We start from the raw sequence: 17,279 nt of genomic DNA, 5'->3' as shown, positions 1-17,279 counted from the left end.
CCCAGGGGCACTTAACAACTGAGGCCCACTTCATCCCTTTACTTATTACTTTGTATTTTGAGACAGGGTCTCAGGACGTTGCTGAGGCCTCAGGACGTTGCTGAGGCTGGCCTTGATCCTGGGATCACCCTGATGGTCTCTCTCCTACTACCAGGCTTTGCCTTCCTTCCTGTCTTTCTGCTTTGGCAGTGCTGGGATTGAACCTGGGCCCTGCGCTTGGCCAGGCCCACCCACAGCCACACTGCTTTTTGAATACCTGGATTTGCATTGATCTTGTCACCATGTTGCCACTTGTGACCACCACGAGTCCCTTTTCTGTCGCCCCTTTCCCTCATTTTCAGTGTATCTTTGCTTCCTTCTCTGGGCTGGTCGCTGGCTCCCCCCTGGTGTCACTGAGACGTGGTTGGCGCGGTCACATGTTCTGTTCCATGTTTCAGATGACGGTCTGCAGTCCTGGGTTTCTTTTTCATGCTGCTCTCCTGCCACCTTCTGCATGTGCCTTTGTGCTCCCAGGAGCAGGTGTCCCACAGCTCCCCTGCCCTGTCCCTTAGCCAAACCCTCCAGCGGTTCATCAGTCTGTTGTCTAGAGATTCGGCTTCCCAGAGGCTTCCTTTGTATCCTACCTGACCATGATTCTTTAGAATTAGAGAACTGTTTTTCCTGTCCAGTACATCATCCTACTCATCACTGTTCACATGCAGCCCAAAATAATAGTATTCTCTATTGAATTTAAAATCTCTCTGTGTATACACATACATACCCTCCTATGTATATGTATACGTAGGTACATATATTTACATACATATGTAGTATGTATATAAAATAAGCTATATTAATTTTATTACTTAAATCTTGTAATTTTTTTAATGGTTTGGTTGATTAGTCAATTTCTTGGAGAGTATTTTTTAAATCTTCATGATCATTACGAATTTTTCTATGGTTCCGTCTCCTGAAAACTTAGTGACTTTCCTGCTCAGTCCCCAGTCCCTCCTCCTGCCTGGTGGGATGGGGCCATGGCTGTCCTGTGGGCTCTGGGGGGCAGCTGTGAGGTGGCCACACTCACAGTCACTCACCTCACCTGCTGCTGGGAAACAGAACCTCTCCCACTGAGTTCTCCTGATTTTTTTCCAAAGACTTTTCCCGACCTTAATATTACTGCCAATCATTTTATACATAACTTTAATATTTTGATCTTTGGGTTTTATTTCTATGAAATTAAAGATTGATTGTTGATTTATATGAATAACATGAATACATTTTCTGAGTACTTACCTAATGTTCCCATTGCCTTACACAACACCAACTTAAACACGTGCATACACACACACACTTGGCACCTTTTCCCATTTTCTTTCATCATATCCATGAAAATCTTCCTTAAGCCAGGTGTGGTGGTGCACGCCTATAATCCTGGAGGTTCGGGAGGCTGAGGCAGGAAGATCGTGAGTTCAAAGCCAGCCTCAGCAAAAGTGAGGTGCTGAACAACTTAGGGAGACCCTGTCACTAAATAAAATACAAAATAGGGCTGGGATGTGGCTCAGTGGTCAAGTGCCCCTGAGCTCAATCTCTGGTACCATTCCCCATCCCCCAAAACAGTCTTCCTTAAGAACTTTCATTTATTTCTGATTTTTATTGTTACAGAAAAAGTTGACATCATCTGCTTTAGTGTTTTTGGGTAGCACGCGGGTTTAGACTTCATATTTCAAAGTTATTTCTGTTTTGTTTTGTATCAAATGTTATTCCTGTACTTGATTTATTTACTTATTTTCTTAATTTACTTTTTACTCCTTTTGTGATTCCAGCTTATCCCAAGACTGATTCTTCCTTCACAGAAACAAGGTGAAGCTTTGTCCCCAACTCAATGACAGTTTACTCCAGCGTGACATTCCCCAGTCAACAGCTTGCGGTGGCTTGATGTGTGTCCACCAGGACAGGACAGTCTTCCTGTCGGCCCTCAGCCTCTGGCCTCCAGGCCTTGCTGGTTTGCTCTGGGAATTTCTGGTTCTTTCTTTTCCTGTCCTCATCTCCGTGGTCTGCTGTTGGATCTCGAGGCTTTTCCTACTGCAGTGCTCTTGCACACACAGGAGAAGCTGCAGGGAATGTATCACACAGTTCAAAAACCAGCAGGTGTGCAAAGGGGGAGTGAACAAGTAGCTTCCGCCTGGTAGAGAGAAGGGGTCTTCGCAGTAGGGTGCACGTTCCCTAGAGGGAGGAGATGGCGGCTTCTCTTTCATGAGTTAAAGCACCTGCTCCACTTCTCTCTTGGTTTCCGTACCAAGAGGAGATATTCCTTGGGAACTTTGCAAGAGTTTGTCCACGTTTGTGTATGCCATGTTGCTCTGTCATGAAGTACATGTGCGGCTAGTGGATATGTGGGAGGCACTAACATTTTCAACCCTGAGATACGAAAATATACATTGAAATTATAAAGTCGTATGTACAATTTGAAGGAGAATCACACTCTGAAGTTCACATCTCCTTTGAAAACATGTGACTTAAGAAATTTAACGATGCCTTCACTGTCTTCTATTTTATTGGAGTATAAGGTTTCAAAAATAATTTCTAATTATCTTCTGTATTTCTGTAGTGTCTGTTGTGATATTTCCTTTTTCAACACATATGCTGGTAGTTTGAGTTCTCTCTCTCCTTCTCTTCATTAGCATGACTAAGGCTCTGTCAATTTTATTTATTTTTTCAAAGAAACAACTTTTAGTTTTGTCAATTTTTCGATTGTTTCTTTTGTTTCGATTTCATTGATTTCAGGTCTTATTTTAATTATTTCTTGCCTTCTACTGCTTTTGCTGCTGATTTGTTCTTCTTTTTCTAGGCTTTGAGGTATAGTGTGAGGTCATTTATTTGTTGACTTTTTCTTCTTTTAAGGAATGAACTCCATGCAATGAATTTTCCTCTTAGTTCTGCTTTCATAGTGTCCCACAGATTTCGATATGTTGTGTCTGTGTTCTCATTTACCCCTAAGAATTGTTTAATTTCCTCCTTGATGTCTTCTGTAACCCATTGTTCATTCAGTATCATATTGTTCAGTCTCCACGTGATGCAGAATTTTTTATTCTTTATTTTGTTGTTGATTTCCAATTTCATTCCATTATGACCTGATAAAACGTATGGTAGTAGCTCTACTCCTTTGTATTTGCTGAGTGTTGCCCTGTGGCATAGTATATGGTCTATTTTTGAGAAGGATCCATGTGCTGCTGAGAAGAATGTGTATCCGCTTGCAGGCTTTGAAGTTGGGATCCTCCTGCCTCAGCCTCCTGAGCCGCTGGAATTATAGGCATGCACTACTGCACCCAGAGCAATATACTTTTTAAAATCAAAACAATTGCTTTACTACTCCATTTAGTCACTGTTTGTGCAAACTGGGAGAGAACAAGAATATCTCTGTGTTAACCTCTTCTGGACACATAATGAAATGACAAACATGAGACTTCATTTTCAGCCAGAGTAAGGAGAACATAGTCTGAGCCTTTACAGGTGCTCCTGACTACCTTGAATACTCCTGTGTACTGACCTTGGTGCTGTGATCGTAACGCCATTCTCTCATTGGATCTAATGGAAACAGGCAAAGATCACCTTAATGAAACAACTGAAGCTATTTATTCACATTTTGTATATAAGACACTCAATCATTTTAAGGGCCTGTCAGGTCTGTCTTATTATCTCTATTTTAAATGTCAAAGAAACTGAGGCATAGAGAAATTAAACTTTCTTAACATGATAAGTCTAAATAAAAGATGTAAGAGCTGGAATTTGAAATAAATTTCAACTGACTCAAAAAAAAAAAAAGGAAAGAAACAAAGAAAAAGAAAAAAGAGAGCATGTGAGTCCAGATGATTTAAGCAGAGCTGTATTTTCTCATGGAAGGCCGGCCACAAGTCAGGACCCATTTTTAGTGGCAGAAGCAGATTGGAGAGCAGCCTCCATGGCAGCATGGTGGAGAGGCTGGGAGGTGGAGCACGTCTGCTCCAACCGAGGAATCTACAGCGCTAGCCTAGGCCACCTTCTGAGACCTCCTGTCCATTACTAACTGCTAAGTACTGGTCCTGCAGGCCTGCTCCACTCCAGTCCTGATGGGAGGTCAATAGTGTCCTTGGAACTTCCCATCCTACCCCATGGGTCCTGTCTGGGTTTTTCCAGCTTCCCACTTTTCTGTCCTTAAAATGATGCTGTACTTTGACGTACAGTTTGAAATTTTAAAAAAGCAAAAAAGATATGATATTAAAGACTCAACCAAGAACCTATACAAAAATGAAAGTCCCAGTGAAGGGGTGGCTTACCTGTGCAGGACACACCAGTTCTGAAGGCATCAGCCCATTCTACTGAGGATAGTTTTACCTCCAGAAGAGAGACAATGAGGCATCTTCATTGCAAAGGTGGAAGTGAGTCTCCCTCCAGAGCAATGCCTGCCTTATGTACGAGGTAACATCCTAACAGCAAGGAACGCTGTTACTTCATATAAGTATCAGATGACAGTGCCTGGGATGAGGAAGAAAGTATTTGATGCCATAGTAAATTTTAGTAAATTTCTAAAAAAAAACAAACCCAGGTTCCATCTCAGGGAACCACCTGAAGCTCCCCCAGGGAAACCCCAGAAAAATCTCATGAGGCTGGACGTGTCCTGGAATCCTGGGACTTACCCAAAACACACTGGAAAGCAACAAATGGACAGGGTCCTGAGGGAGAGCAGAGAGCGGCGGAGGCCCTAACATGGGGGAAGCACACACCCAGGCCCCTAGTCAATTTTTAAGTAAGAATCATTTTAGAATTTCCTGTTTAATTTTTAACTTAAGACTCCACAAAAGCTTTATTTAAAATCCAAATCTCTGCTGAGATGGGTTTTTGACAGATATGTACCTTTTTGAAAAGTTACAGCCGATTCACTGCGGTTTTTCACTGTAGCTCCAATACACTGAGGACTCATTATTCTAAATAATTATGCAGCCATAATAAATGAACGAACATAATGTATGCTTTTAGGGAGAAAGCGATGGGTGGCAGGAAAGGAATTAAGAGGAATATGGCAATTTTTTCATTTATTTTCTTTTACTTCAGATTTTGCCAGGAAAAAATGTCAATATTCTTTTGCTATTTGGGTTGTTTTTCCTTGTTTTTAAAATGGGACTGGCAAGACTGTAGATTGAAAATGTGAAGTTTACGGCTGCCAAGAAGAACAGGAATTAAGATCGTTTTGTGTGTAAATACACTGAACAAACACTCTACCTGGAGTTCTGTGGGAAATCCAGGGTATCTTTGAGCCACTTCAGCATTACCACTCGACTTGGTGGTCCCCGTTTCTCTCCAGCACTCCCTGTGTCTCCAAATATCTATTTGATTCCCTCTTTCAGATCCATAAAAAATTAAAATGAGGTACCTGGGTTAAAGGGGCATTGAGCTGATGCTATCTAGTATTTCTCATTTCTTGGTTTTAAAGGAGAACAAGTGCTCAGGAGAGCGTGTGCATTTTAGAGCATGTTTTTCTAAGCTGACATACAACCGACCACATTGTGACTTAATGGGTGTTATGCTCATAAAATGTGAGTAAAACAACAAATACCTTGAGAAGAGCTGCTGTTCTGCCTCCAGTGGAAGCCTGGACCGTGCAGTCCAACCCACGGCCATGAGCAATCTCACACAGGTTCAGCTCGAGGTTCAACTCGAGGTCTTCACAAATGTTCCACAGGCAGAAGAGGAAAATGAGGTTGGGGATGGAAACCCTGGGAGCAATCAGGAGAGCTGCATTCTTAGAGCAGATGCATCTCTAGAGAGCTTAGTGGGGTCGGCAACGGGACCTGATATTCTCCCCTAGGAAACATGGGAATCAAATCAGATGCTTCTGAGCTCCCTTCTTACTCCATATTTCTGAACTTCTGTTTCATATTTGCTGACCCCGAGCTATTCAATACAGAGCATGCGTAGCTGCATACCAGAGACATTGACGTTCTGCTCACAGCACAGAGTACAACACAAGATTAGTTTATGGACATAAAGGAGAGAGTAAGTGGGGTGGGGGGGCTGGCCTGCAGCCAAGGTTAGAATTAAAGTGCACCCAGGCTGTGCTCCAATAGATGTGTTAGTTTGACTTTTTATTTACTTTTCTACATCTGTAGGAAATGTTATTTGATATTAGCAACTGAATTTCAAATGGTATTAGTATTAGTTCAGCTGCATGTCATATTTTGTTACCATGAACTTTAAAGAGCTCAGTAGAGAAGAATGAGGAAAACTGTGGTTATCATTTCTAATAAGAGTGAAGGACCCAGAATGGTAGAAGCAGGTTACTCTAGACAAGAGAGTGAGTAAGTAGGACAGCCTCCCAAGGGTTACTGCAAAGCAATAACTTAGAGAAGAGACTGATCTAAGTCTCAAAATATACAATACAGTCAGGATCTTACGTCAGCTAGTGAAGGTTTTGCAAGCCAAGGCTGGTGATAATGACTCCAAGTAGGAACTTGTTACAACAATCCATGACAGTGAGAGGATTGGAGGCAGAACAGAGAGAGAGAGAGAGAGAGAGAGAGAGAGAGAGAGAGAGAGAGGAAAAAGAGGGCACTTATTGAGCCAGCTCGGCTAAGCACATTTGTATGTACTCTGCATGCGGTAGTTGATTCGAGTCTCTCAAATTGTGATTCACTTCTTTAACCTCTGCTGCAAAATAAGGATTCCGAGTCTGACACCTGGTCCTACACCCTGACTATCATCTTATTCTGCCCTTCCACCTTCCGGGTCAAGAGGGGACACAGCGGATAAATGATCAGGAGCTGGAGGCGATAAGCATGCCTGTTGACATTTGGGGTCACGTTTTATGTCATGCAGAGGGAGATTGAACAAGATAGGGATCTCTGAACAACCTTCTGATGAGTGCTTACACACACACACACACACACACACACACGCTAATTATACATTGTTGTACCTCATCAGTCTTGGTGTGACTTCATTAGCAACCCACTGGAACTTCAAACCTTCTCATTAGTTTTTCTATGGATGAGTTTCATCAGAACTCAAGTGCCTGGGACAGAAGGTCAACCACCCTAGAGTCAAGAGATTCAGATATTTGCTTTGCAGTCTCACGTCCACATTTTTTCCAGGGCATTATATTTTAAGAAAAAAAAAAAAATTAAAAAGACAAGGAATCTGCTGGCACTGGCTCTATTCACTCTTTATTTTGCTAATAACAATGCGTCAGTGACTTTTCTGGATTTTTTTTTCTTAAGTTCCTAGTTCCCATCCATATGGATGCCAGTCTGACTTAGAATTTGATCTAATGACTCCATTGATTTTCATCAACATTAATTGTTATTTGCTAATCACTCAAGATGGGCTATGGAACTTTGGACAGTGTACTTTGTTATGTAGCTATTGTGAAAATGGATTTGTACCTCCTGCAACTGAAAGTGGATAGTACTCTCCAGAGTTCTTCAGGCAAAATGGAATTCAGAGTTAAGGAGTTTGATTGATGCTCTTTGTTTGCTTCAGAAAGAATAGGATGGAACAGTCTCAATCAATCCATTAAACTTGAATAACTTGTTCAGGGTCCTGTCATATGGGTAAATGGAAAAAATCCAAAAAAAAGTAAATAAAGAGATGGAATAAATGCATTAAAATTGTTTTATGTATGAGAAAGAACAATTTGAGTCAGTCATCATAGATAAGTATACTTTTAGCACTTATATTCAAAACCCATAGACTCACTAAATAATTTAAGCTGGATTTTTTTTTTATTCATGCATTTTTCTTCTATGCAACAATCAAGTATTTCTTGGGATAATTAGTTAGAATTAAAAATTGAAGCTTAGCTTCTTCAGGACTTTGATTTTTCTCCATAAAAAAATAAATAGTTCCTTGAGTCTCTTGGGGCCTCAGCTGAGTTCACTAGATCTGGGAATGGACAGGTGCATTCAAGTCTCAGGGGTGTTCAGAGCACAACGTGGTGTTACCCCTCATGGCCTCAAAGGGCAAATTTTGTTGGGACACATGCTTAGACCCAAGGAGGAGATGGTGGGGTCAGAACAATCAAGACTTATAGGCAATATTTTAGGTCATTTAGCATGATAGAAATATTCTGCAACTCTACATGATTTTCCTTAGCCAAATTATGGTAAATGAAGGTAGCTTTGACATAAGACATCAGTGAAAACTTGAGTAGAGTAGCTGTCAGGAGAAAAGCCAAACTGGGGTAATGTAAGATCCACAGGACGCGCACAGAGGACTCCTTGCCTGGGAGTGGAAGGCAGCGTGCGCACCTGTGGTTGGTTGTCACTTCTGTAATTTTTCATTGGGACGTAGCTGGCCACATAGGTGTGTCCTTTACTAGAGCTTTGCTTGTGGTGGTGCATGTGAATTAGGAAGGCTAGTTTTGTGGCCATCTCTGCTAATATTTGCCAAGTCACATCACAGAATTGAAAAGGTCATTTCTGGTGTTCATATCCATACTTGCCTGACTCGCTGAAGTGGACACTGTGAATTGTAACATGGACGTGTGCTTCACGCCGACCACTCGCCTGGGTTCCCAGCCATCCTAGACCCTTCCTTTATGGGAGGTGAATAGCAGATTTGAAATGTAGAGCTACAGCTCATTTCTCATTCTTCCCATGAGACTGCCATTGAGGGGCACCATGCAATGTCAAGAGAGCATTGAGTCCTCTCATGTTCCCCCAAGACTCTCACGCTTTATTTTACTCCATTGTTGATACAGGCAAATGAGAAGCAGAAAATATAGAGCTAGTATTTCTGAATTGCATTTCTTAGGTTTCCAGCTCACTAATAATGTTAAAGCATGATTTTGATGGGAATTGGATTTTTACTGTATATTTACAACATAGGATTTCTTTTTTTCTTTTTTGGAAAAAAATAATTTCTTTAACATAGCCATGAGCAAATTCTCAGAAGAGGTTATCAACAAACTTTGGGTGAATAAATGAATGACTAATATATGGATAAACATTAGCTAACCCCTTTTTCAACATGTAATTGGCCAACATAGGAATAAGAATGTCATAGGCTTTTTTTTCAGCAAGATATTTCCAAAACTATGTGCATGAGAGTTAACTTGTGTATTTTGCAGTGTTAATTTTGTCAGAAATCAGCATTCCAGTGTTCCTTACAAGACCTATCCCTTAGCTTCCTACCCTGCCCCATGGTGATGGCCCACTCTGATCTCCTGATTGATATACAAGTTGGGGAATGGGAGGCAAGAGATTCTGAAATAGGAAAGATCACAGTGGTGAACTACAGTTCAGATGAATCTCTTGTCCAATTTCTCTGATGTCTCTCTTCTGTTTTGGTCTTTCTCCTATAGCTTTCTCTCTTTTTTCAGGAATTCAGAGTCTGAAAGGTAGATTTCACCATAGCATGGGCAAGCAGAGTCTTATTTTCTCCTTTCTCTGAATTATCCTGCGGTCATTCTTACCAATGCCACACCTTTTTTCCTAATACCCCCAATTTTTTCACTAATCAATTCACATTGGAATTCAGAAAGACTAACATTATAGCATTCACCAAAATAAGATTTTAGGTTTACTTAAATAATAGTCAAATTATCAGATATTTCATAAAGCAGAATGAGCAGTGGCAGTTTCAGATGCTTAGTGTGTGCAGAATACCTTATCAAGGGCCATTCTTTTCATCAAAGAAAAAGCATCCAAGTGCTTTGCAGGGACCCATCATGGTGGTAACCACTGTTTGGGCTACTGAGTGACCCAGCAGGCCTTCCAGAACTGAGAGGATAAACAAAGATGTCAAGACCATCTGGCCAGCTTGTGCTGTGCCAGCTGCTGACATCTGGACTGTTCCTTGCCTGATGGATTGACATTTGAACGGTCTTGGGGAAAGTGCAGGTACATTCTTTGTCTAGCTTAGCACATAAACTGCTTCCTCCTGCGGTGGTGTGAGGGACCTGCCAGGTCCACTGTGACCAAGACGTGCTTTCTTCTGTGAGCGCTAGTAAACTGCAGTCTGTGAAGTCCTGCCTGTGCTTGTCTGTCTCTTTCTTCAATCTCTTGGCACTGCCCACCTTTGGTGATTGAACTGGGTTTTCCTGAATATGACCATACACCTTCACGTTGGAATTGTTATCATACCCCACTGTGTGATAGAGGAAGTGGGTCCCTCCAATGCAAGAAGGATCCTCCTGGTCCTCTAAGTGAGCAAGTGCAGTGAGATGGTAATATGGGATGAATTCTGAGGTCTGTCCAAGACTGAAGACTGAACGTGGAAGTCTTTACGGTCCATAGAACTAACCATTTACCCTGTGAGGGAAGGTCAAGGCAACAGAAGTGCCAGAATGTGTTCTGGATACCTGACACTTACAGGTCTCCAAAGAGCCCCAGGGACAGTCAGTGGAGGACTGGACAGAGAAGATGGATGAAATCTTTCATTAGTAAACAGAGTATTGTATTGTGCAAGCCAAAGAGAAAATGGTTCAGGGAAAAAGGAGTATAGTCTGTGGGAGGGAACTCATGAGGTTACCAGGAAGGGGTGTGACATCCATTAGCTGTGGCCACGCGGGGACTAGAAGACCTGGACCAGGTGGTGAAGAAAGAAGGTCTACTAACAGTAAGTTCAAGAGAGGGTTGTGGGGGAGTGGAAATGAAAACTAGGGGCATTGACATGTTCTAGAATTTTCGATGTTTTGGAATGAAGAGCAGAGAAATGGCACAATGAATGAAGGGAGATGTGGAAAAGAAGGACAGCTCTTATGATTCAATTCTGGATTTGCAAGAGAGGGGACATGTTGGTCTGCTGATGGGAATGGCCTGCTAAAGAGGGGGCAATGGCAATGCAAGAGATAAGAAGAGAAAACTGCTGGAATAAATTACCCTCATATACAAGAAAGGATCTTATCCAGAATATAAATGGAAGTATTGACCTTAGCTATAACATACAGTGTGGTGTGCCTGAGCTGGGGATTGAGATGCTTAACCTCAGTGATTTCCTACAGGAGTGAGGGCCACCTCTGTTACTCACAGTGATTACTTACAAGATCAGGCAGTCAAATCTTGCTTAAAGTGATCATGTCTCCTATCATCTATTTTATTTTTGTTCTTAAATGATTCAGGATCCCTAATATGAGTGTAATGTTCTGTGTATTATAGAAAAAGTAGACTGATAGGCTATTTTCTCTTCAGCTTATCTTCGCAATAATATTAGCCCTTGTTTTATCCACACACTGTAGGAGATGCATTGATCAGGATCATTGGGAATAAAAGGTAAAGAGTAATTTGAGCAGGCAAGGTTTAAGTAAAGAATTTCCCACTATTCACATACAGGGGATTAGATACTAAAAAAGAAATGGGACAGAACCCTAGAGAATGCTCTGGGACTGAAAGGAATATACTCAAGTACGAAAAAACTAGGAAGGGTGTCACCATGCTAGGATTTGCACCTCAGTGGGTGGGGGTGACAGTCTAGTGGGTGGCAGGACACTCTTTTGGGTACCCTAGGATGGTCCACACAGCCCTTATTGGTCTCCCCTTACTTGGCGTGAGCTGTCTGGCAGGGCTGGGGAGCGGGATGCCTCCTCCAGAGTGCTGGTTAACTGGACAATGGGCTCGGCTGGACAACCAGGAATCCTCTATGGAGAACAGGCAGGACCAGACTGGCAACAAGACAGCCAAAGGCAAGAAACTCACATCACCAGAGGAAGTCTAAAGTGTGTGCAAGGAATGGCCACCAGAAGATGAGGGCCACTGTGTACAGTCCACCGCAGAAGCAGCAGGTGGCTTCTTCCACCTGCAGAGCCCCCTCCCCATGGCCCTGCTGCTGACCACAGAAGAAAGGTGATTTCATCCACCTCCAGTTTCACACGCAGGTCACTGAAGTGTAGACACAGAGCCAAGAGATAGTCGGGGATGGTACCAGCAATGAAATGTGACCTTGAACACAGTTATCGTGTTCATTACAGACACCCAGGGGTCTGAAGGGCTCTCTCATCTTCTAGCTATTAACCAGTCTAGAGACATGGCTTCAAATTGAGAAGGAGAATCACTGCATTTGGCTACATATTTACCTTTTTTTTTTTTTTTCAAGTATCAATGATTTCCTCGGCTTCCACAATCAACTAGGATGGAATTTGAAAATGTAGGTGACATGAGACTTGCTGTCATAAAACTGAGGTATCAGAAGACAAGAGAGCCATCTGTCAGATCATCATCATCATCACAACATCCAGAGGAAAGTAAAACCCCCACGGTGCTGACTGGCATGAAGGAGGTTGTATTTTAGGGTACGTGTGAGGGTGGTACAGGTAGTGCTGACTGACAGCTTGGAGGCTTCTTTAGAGAGCTTACGGTTGTTAAGGTTTCTACTCAACCAGTTGTTGTGTGGCCTGCATTTAGAACTGGAAGAAGACCACCCCTGCTCAGGCGCCTTTAGGGAGAGATTCAGGGTCAAGGCAGGGAGGTGGGGACAAGCTCAGGAGCACCTCGTGAGCAACGGCAGGAGTGCATTCAGAGATACAAGGGTAGGAGGCTGGGACTGCTACAGGAAAGAAGTGATGATGTTTGTGGCTGGGAAGAATCAAAGATGTCAGTGTGAGACATCACTAGACTCGGTGCGAGCTGTTGTGAGATATTCTAGTGAAAATATGAAGATGGCTGGTGGTATATGGGCCTGCAGGTAAGCAGAGGAATTTCAGATGTTAGGTGGGGGCTAGGACCACATTCCATTTGCTTTTCTGACATCTAGAACATTGTCTGTCGCACATTAAGCACTCAGTGCATGATCCATGAATTATTAAATGAACACTCCTGGAAGGTTTGGCATCTAGCTGATAATTGCAGCCAAGGGTACTGATGTATTTGCCAGGAGGGATATTATAGACTGCAATTAGAAGTGGAGTTTGGATGGAGCCGTGAAGGGCCCCATTATTTAATGACTGATGGAAGAGGGTCAATTTCAGGAGTCAGAAGGATTGGTTAGAGCACAGGCTGGTTCATAGTGGTGACGTCTACAGGGAGCCAGGCAGTGTCAAACCTAGACGTTGCCCCTAAGACAGCAAGCGCAGAACCAGGAGGAGGACGGGCAGAGGGGAGGTGTGGAGATGCACAGGATGTGCTGACTATTCTCCATGAGAAGGGAGAGGATCGGCTGGGAGAGCAGGGGCAGGTGAGAGCCAGGTGGAGACCCTGAGCAGAGTCAAAAGCTCACAGGACGGAACCGAGACCAAGTGCAATATTTAAGGGGGAAAAAAAAGGCGACTGATAGGGTAATATTCCAAACAAAGTAGGAGAGAACCCTTTATTGCTACTCAGAGACGTGTTATTAGGTACAGTGTGAATATTCGGCAGGCTGAAGACACGTTTCTGCATCTGCTACGTGACTTTTGAATACTGTGTGAGGCCCTGTGTTTGTGAGAGAGAGTCTGCGGAGTATGCACATTCCCGCGGATGCCTTGAGACAGTGGGAGGATTCCACACTGGCAGAGGGACTCCAGCCTTGTTCCCATTTTATTTTTATTTTTCCTGCTGTTTGCTTCCATATGTTCTTTGTTGCTTAAAATGCCTCGGGAAATACACATTGTCTTTCTAAACAGTATCAGCATCGTTGATACATTAATGTTTCTTTATTTTTGGCTCTGACATACCTGTGTTAAGTGTGCCAAGCTCTGTGGTGCTGTAAGCCCACAAGTCCTCTGCCTTCCCTGGGGCTTCTCAGGACTCTTCTGTAATTACTTCTGGACACCAAGGGACCAATAAATTCAAATAAATAGCTGTTTATTCAAGGCATTGTTTGGGCTTTTTGACATTCTCTGTGATGATAAAAATATCCTCCTTCCCTTTTGCAGAGAAAAATAGCCTGGCTGACACAAGAAGCTGGTCATAATGATCTTCCTGAGAATTTGTGGAGTTCTACCACGTATGAATACAACTAAGTGGGAAGACGGGATGTGGTGCTGCCTGGGTTTCAATCCCCCTGTTAATCCCATACTCCACTAACCAGTGTGATGAACTGGATTAGGGGATGCAGTGTTTTACCCCCCATGGCGAAACAGATAGATAGATTTTTCTGGGTGAAAAAGAAGACACTAATAACTGAAGTGTGTGATGTTGTAAGTTAAAATTCCCATTTAATTGCAAAAGTGGGAAGGTGCGTACTGAGATCTACTGTAAGATGCAATTCATCTTACAGAAGAGTTTTGATGCTGATGCTTCTTTTGGAAATGAGATTTATTTCCAGGTGTGATGGTGTACTCCTGTCATTTCAGCAACTTGGAGGTTGAGGCAGGAGGACCGCATGTTCCAGCTTGCCTGAGCAATTAAGCTAGACCCCGTCTCAAGATAAAATAAAAGGGCTGGGATGCAGCTCAGTGGTAGCATGCCCTTGGGTTCAATTCCCTCAAATTAATTAAGGACTGCCAGAACAAAAATAATTTTTATGAAACAAAAAATAAAATGTTATTATTGGAATATCTTTCAAACAAGAACTGACCTGGTTTATTTAGAACTCACATTTATCATTAACTCTAATTTTAGCTTCTCTTTTCAAATAAGTTTAAACTGAGAGGAAATTATCAGAAATACAGCAGAGTTCACAGATACCCTGGCCTTGCTTGCACTGACAGGCTTCTGAAATAGCCACAGGACCCCACGGCAAACCACACAGGTGCACTGTTGACATTCCCACAGGTCTCTCCCACTTTTCCACTAACCCACTTTTTCAGTCCCGGGATCCACTTTGGGATCCCACACTGTCCTTATACGTCGTATCCCCTCCTCTGTCTTCATGGCCCACCTCCCTTCCTTCTTTCTTTTTCCCCTCATGGGTGTCCGGGCTTGGGAGATGGGTCTTTCCTGGTCCCTACCTTGTTACCAGTACTGGTGAGCTGTGCCTAGCATGCACAGAGCTTCACTGACCTTCTGTGTTTGCCAGTGGCTCTGTCGGGTGGTGATCAGCTGTGAGATCTTCAGGTGCACGGTTTGACCATGACTTGTGATTGGGAAGCAAAGTGGACCCTTGGCTAAGGTGATATGGTTCCTGGGTTTCTCTGCTGTGAAGTTATTGTTTTTTTTTTTTTTTTTTTTCTTTTACAACTGATACGTATCTTGGAGAAAGCACCTGGAGATCCTGCAAGCATGTTGCTATTTTCCTGACTTTTGCCTCCCCACGTCAGCAGCCACCAGTGGCTCTTTCTTGCAACAACTATCAGGGTGCTATTCCAGCAGTATTTTCTGTTTACATGATTCTAAAGAATGCATTCTTTGAAATGACTAAATCACTTACCTGTATCCAGGATGTGTGGCTAACTTCATTTTGTGAACTTAGAATCAGTATTTTGGCATTTAATTTGTGGCTCACACTCTTCCGTTGTTGCTATTGGAAGCTGTATCCAGGAGTTTCCTTCATTCCTTCCACCCTGCTGGCACCACTTTAAGAGCAGTCCCGACTTTATCATGCCTCAAGGTATCCCAAATACCCCACAACTGTCTTTTGCTGTGATTGACCCATCAGAAATTCAGGCTGGGTGTTTTCTGTGAGTAGACTCAATGTTTTTCTACAAATATTGTGAATACAGATTTTAATATAAATTGTGACATAACAGTTAAATTGCTTTTAGATGTTTTTCCTCTCTAAACTTTGTAGTAATTAGAGTATTGGAAACTCATTTTGTCTTGACAATAACTTTAAGACCGCTAATAAAGTTACTGCAGACTATAAATGGATGAGGCAGATAAACCAAGGGACGATGCTTCCTATGACACCCAATGAGGAGTAAACAAAAGGAAGTTCCTAACTTTCCCACATGCAGGGTATAAGAAAATGCCAGGCAGAGAAGTTCAAATCAACCTTCACCAATTCATTCACACTCCTGATTGACACTTTGAATAGAGGGCTCAGAAAAGCAGTTTCTGATTTTAGGAAGAGTCAAGTCTAAATGCAGAAACATATCAATTGAGCTTTCAGAAAACATAATTACCAACTCTAAGGGCTAGCAATTACAATCAGAAATGGAAATTCAAAAGCAGTATCATTTAGAATACCATTAAAAACTTATACTTTAAGATGAAGTATTAGGAGTTGATGGTGGTGGCCAGAGACTAGAAGAAGGGAGTGGGAGCTACATGTATTTATCGGCCCAGAGCCTCAGGGCCACAGAATGGAAGATCATTACATTTCACACCACAGAACTGTACCCTTAAAAGTAACCTGGTGGTCAATTTTATGTTGTGTATATTTTCCCCAAATAGTGAAAACTGGGAAAAGGTATCATGAATCGAAGTATTTCAAAAGATTTTTTTTTTCACTGAAAACCATAAAATAATGATTGGGAAAATTCAGAAGACCGAATAAAATTACAAAATGAGTTTTTCCAAACCTGATCTAAATTAATGTAATTCCAAACAAAACTGTCAGTTCATGTGAAAATTGACTAACGGCTTCTAAAAATCCCATGGAGATGCTGAAGAGCTGGAGCAGTCAGAGAGCTTCGGAAAAGGACAAGGCAGAAGATCTGACATGACCTGGTCTCAAGACCTGCTCTGATGTTACCTTACATCCATGTGGTGGGCATGTGGACACAATGTGGGCCAGAGGAACAGGAGAGAAAGTCTAGAAATAGAACAGGAAGTACAATTTGACAAGGTTACAAAGCAGGGTAGTGGATAAGATATGCTGGTTTTCTACCACAAGAGCTGAACATCCATATAAAAATGAACTTCCGTGCTCTGTACCACATAAAAATCTTCATTCAAGTAGATTATTCCTGAAAATGTATAACTTAACACTGTAAATATCCCAGAGGAAAACATGGGAGAAAACAGTTGAAACTTTGACATTGGCCAGTTTATCTTAGAGATGGCACCCAAAACAGGATCCTGTGCTCTTCCAACAACACTGTTAAGAGAATAAAAGGAAAAAACCCCAGGCAAAAACATCTACTTGTGATTCTTAACATTTCGTGGCAGACTTATACAGAATATGTAAAAGTCTCCAAAATCAATAATAAGAAAACAAATGGCCTGACTTAAAAAACAAATAATTTTAAAAGACATTTCATCAAAGAGTTTTTGAGTGGCATAATGTTTTCAGGAAAATAAAGGTATCAATTTCACCTTAAATTATACTTGAAAACATATTAAAAGCCTCGTAGCTTCTGCTCTAGCAGGTCAAGGGCACGAGTCACCAGCTGTATTCTCACAACAAGAAAAACGCCGAACGAACTCAACACAAACTCTTCTGGGATTCGTGAGAGAACTGGGGTCTGCCCACCTCCCTGAAGCTGGACAGACAGACACAGATCACAGAAGGAAAGCAGGGGAGCAGACTCC

General features: G+C 42.2%; 1 protein-coding gene across 15 annotated transcripts in view; it reads left to right on the top strand.

Moving 5' to 3' along the window:
* The window catches only part of LOC114084515 (intermembrane lipid transfer protein VPS13A-like), a 62,525-nt gene that overhangs the window by 26,757 nt on the left and 18,489 nt on the right, over positions 1-17,279 (top strand). Inside the window, exons 6-8 of one of the 15 annotated variants that reach the window (XM_071610461.1) lie at positions 1,803-1,839; positions 12,043-12,238; positions 13,799-14,424. The exons of 11 other annotated variants lie outside the window; for them this stretch is intronic. In XM_071610461.1, the coding sequence (XP_071466562.1) occupies positions 1,803-1,839; positions 12,043-12,097 (92 nt within the window). In that variant the 3' untranslated portion in view covers positions 12,098-12,238; positions 13,799-14,424. Of the gene's footprint in view, positions 1-1,802; positions 11,793-12,042; positions 12,239-13,798; positions 15,559-17,279 lie in introns of those variants that run through there. 3 more of the 15 variants (XM_071610463.1, XM_071610465.1, XM_071610464.1) reach the window with 3 other exon arrangements.

Source organism: Marmota flaviventris, chromosome 3 (assembly GCF_047511675.1).
Source record: "Marmota flaviventris isolate mMarFla1 chromosome 3, mMarFla1.hap1, whole genome shotgun sequence".
Classification (NCBI taxonomy): domain Eukaryota; kingdom Metazoa; phylum Chordata; class Mammalia; order Rodentia; family Sciuridae; genus Marmota; species Marmota flaviventris.
Note: the sequence above shows the minus strand (reverse complement) of the source record. Positions and strands in the feature narration are given on the sequence as shown.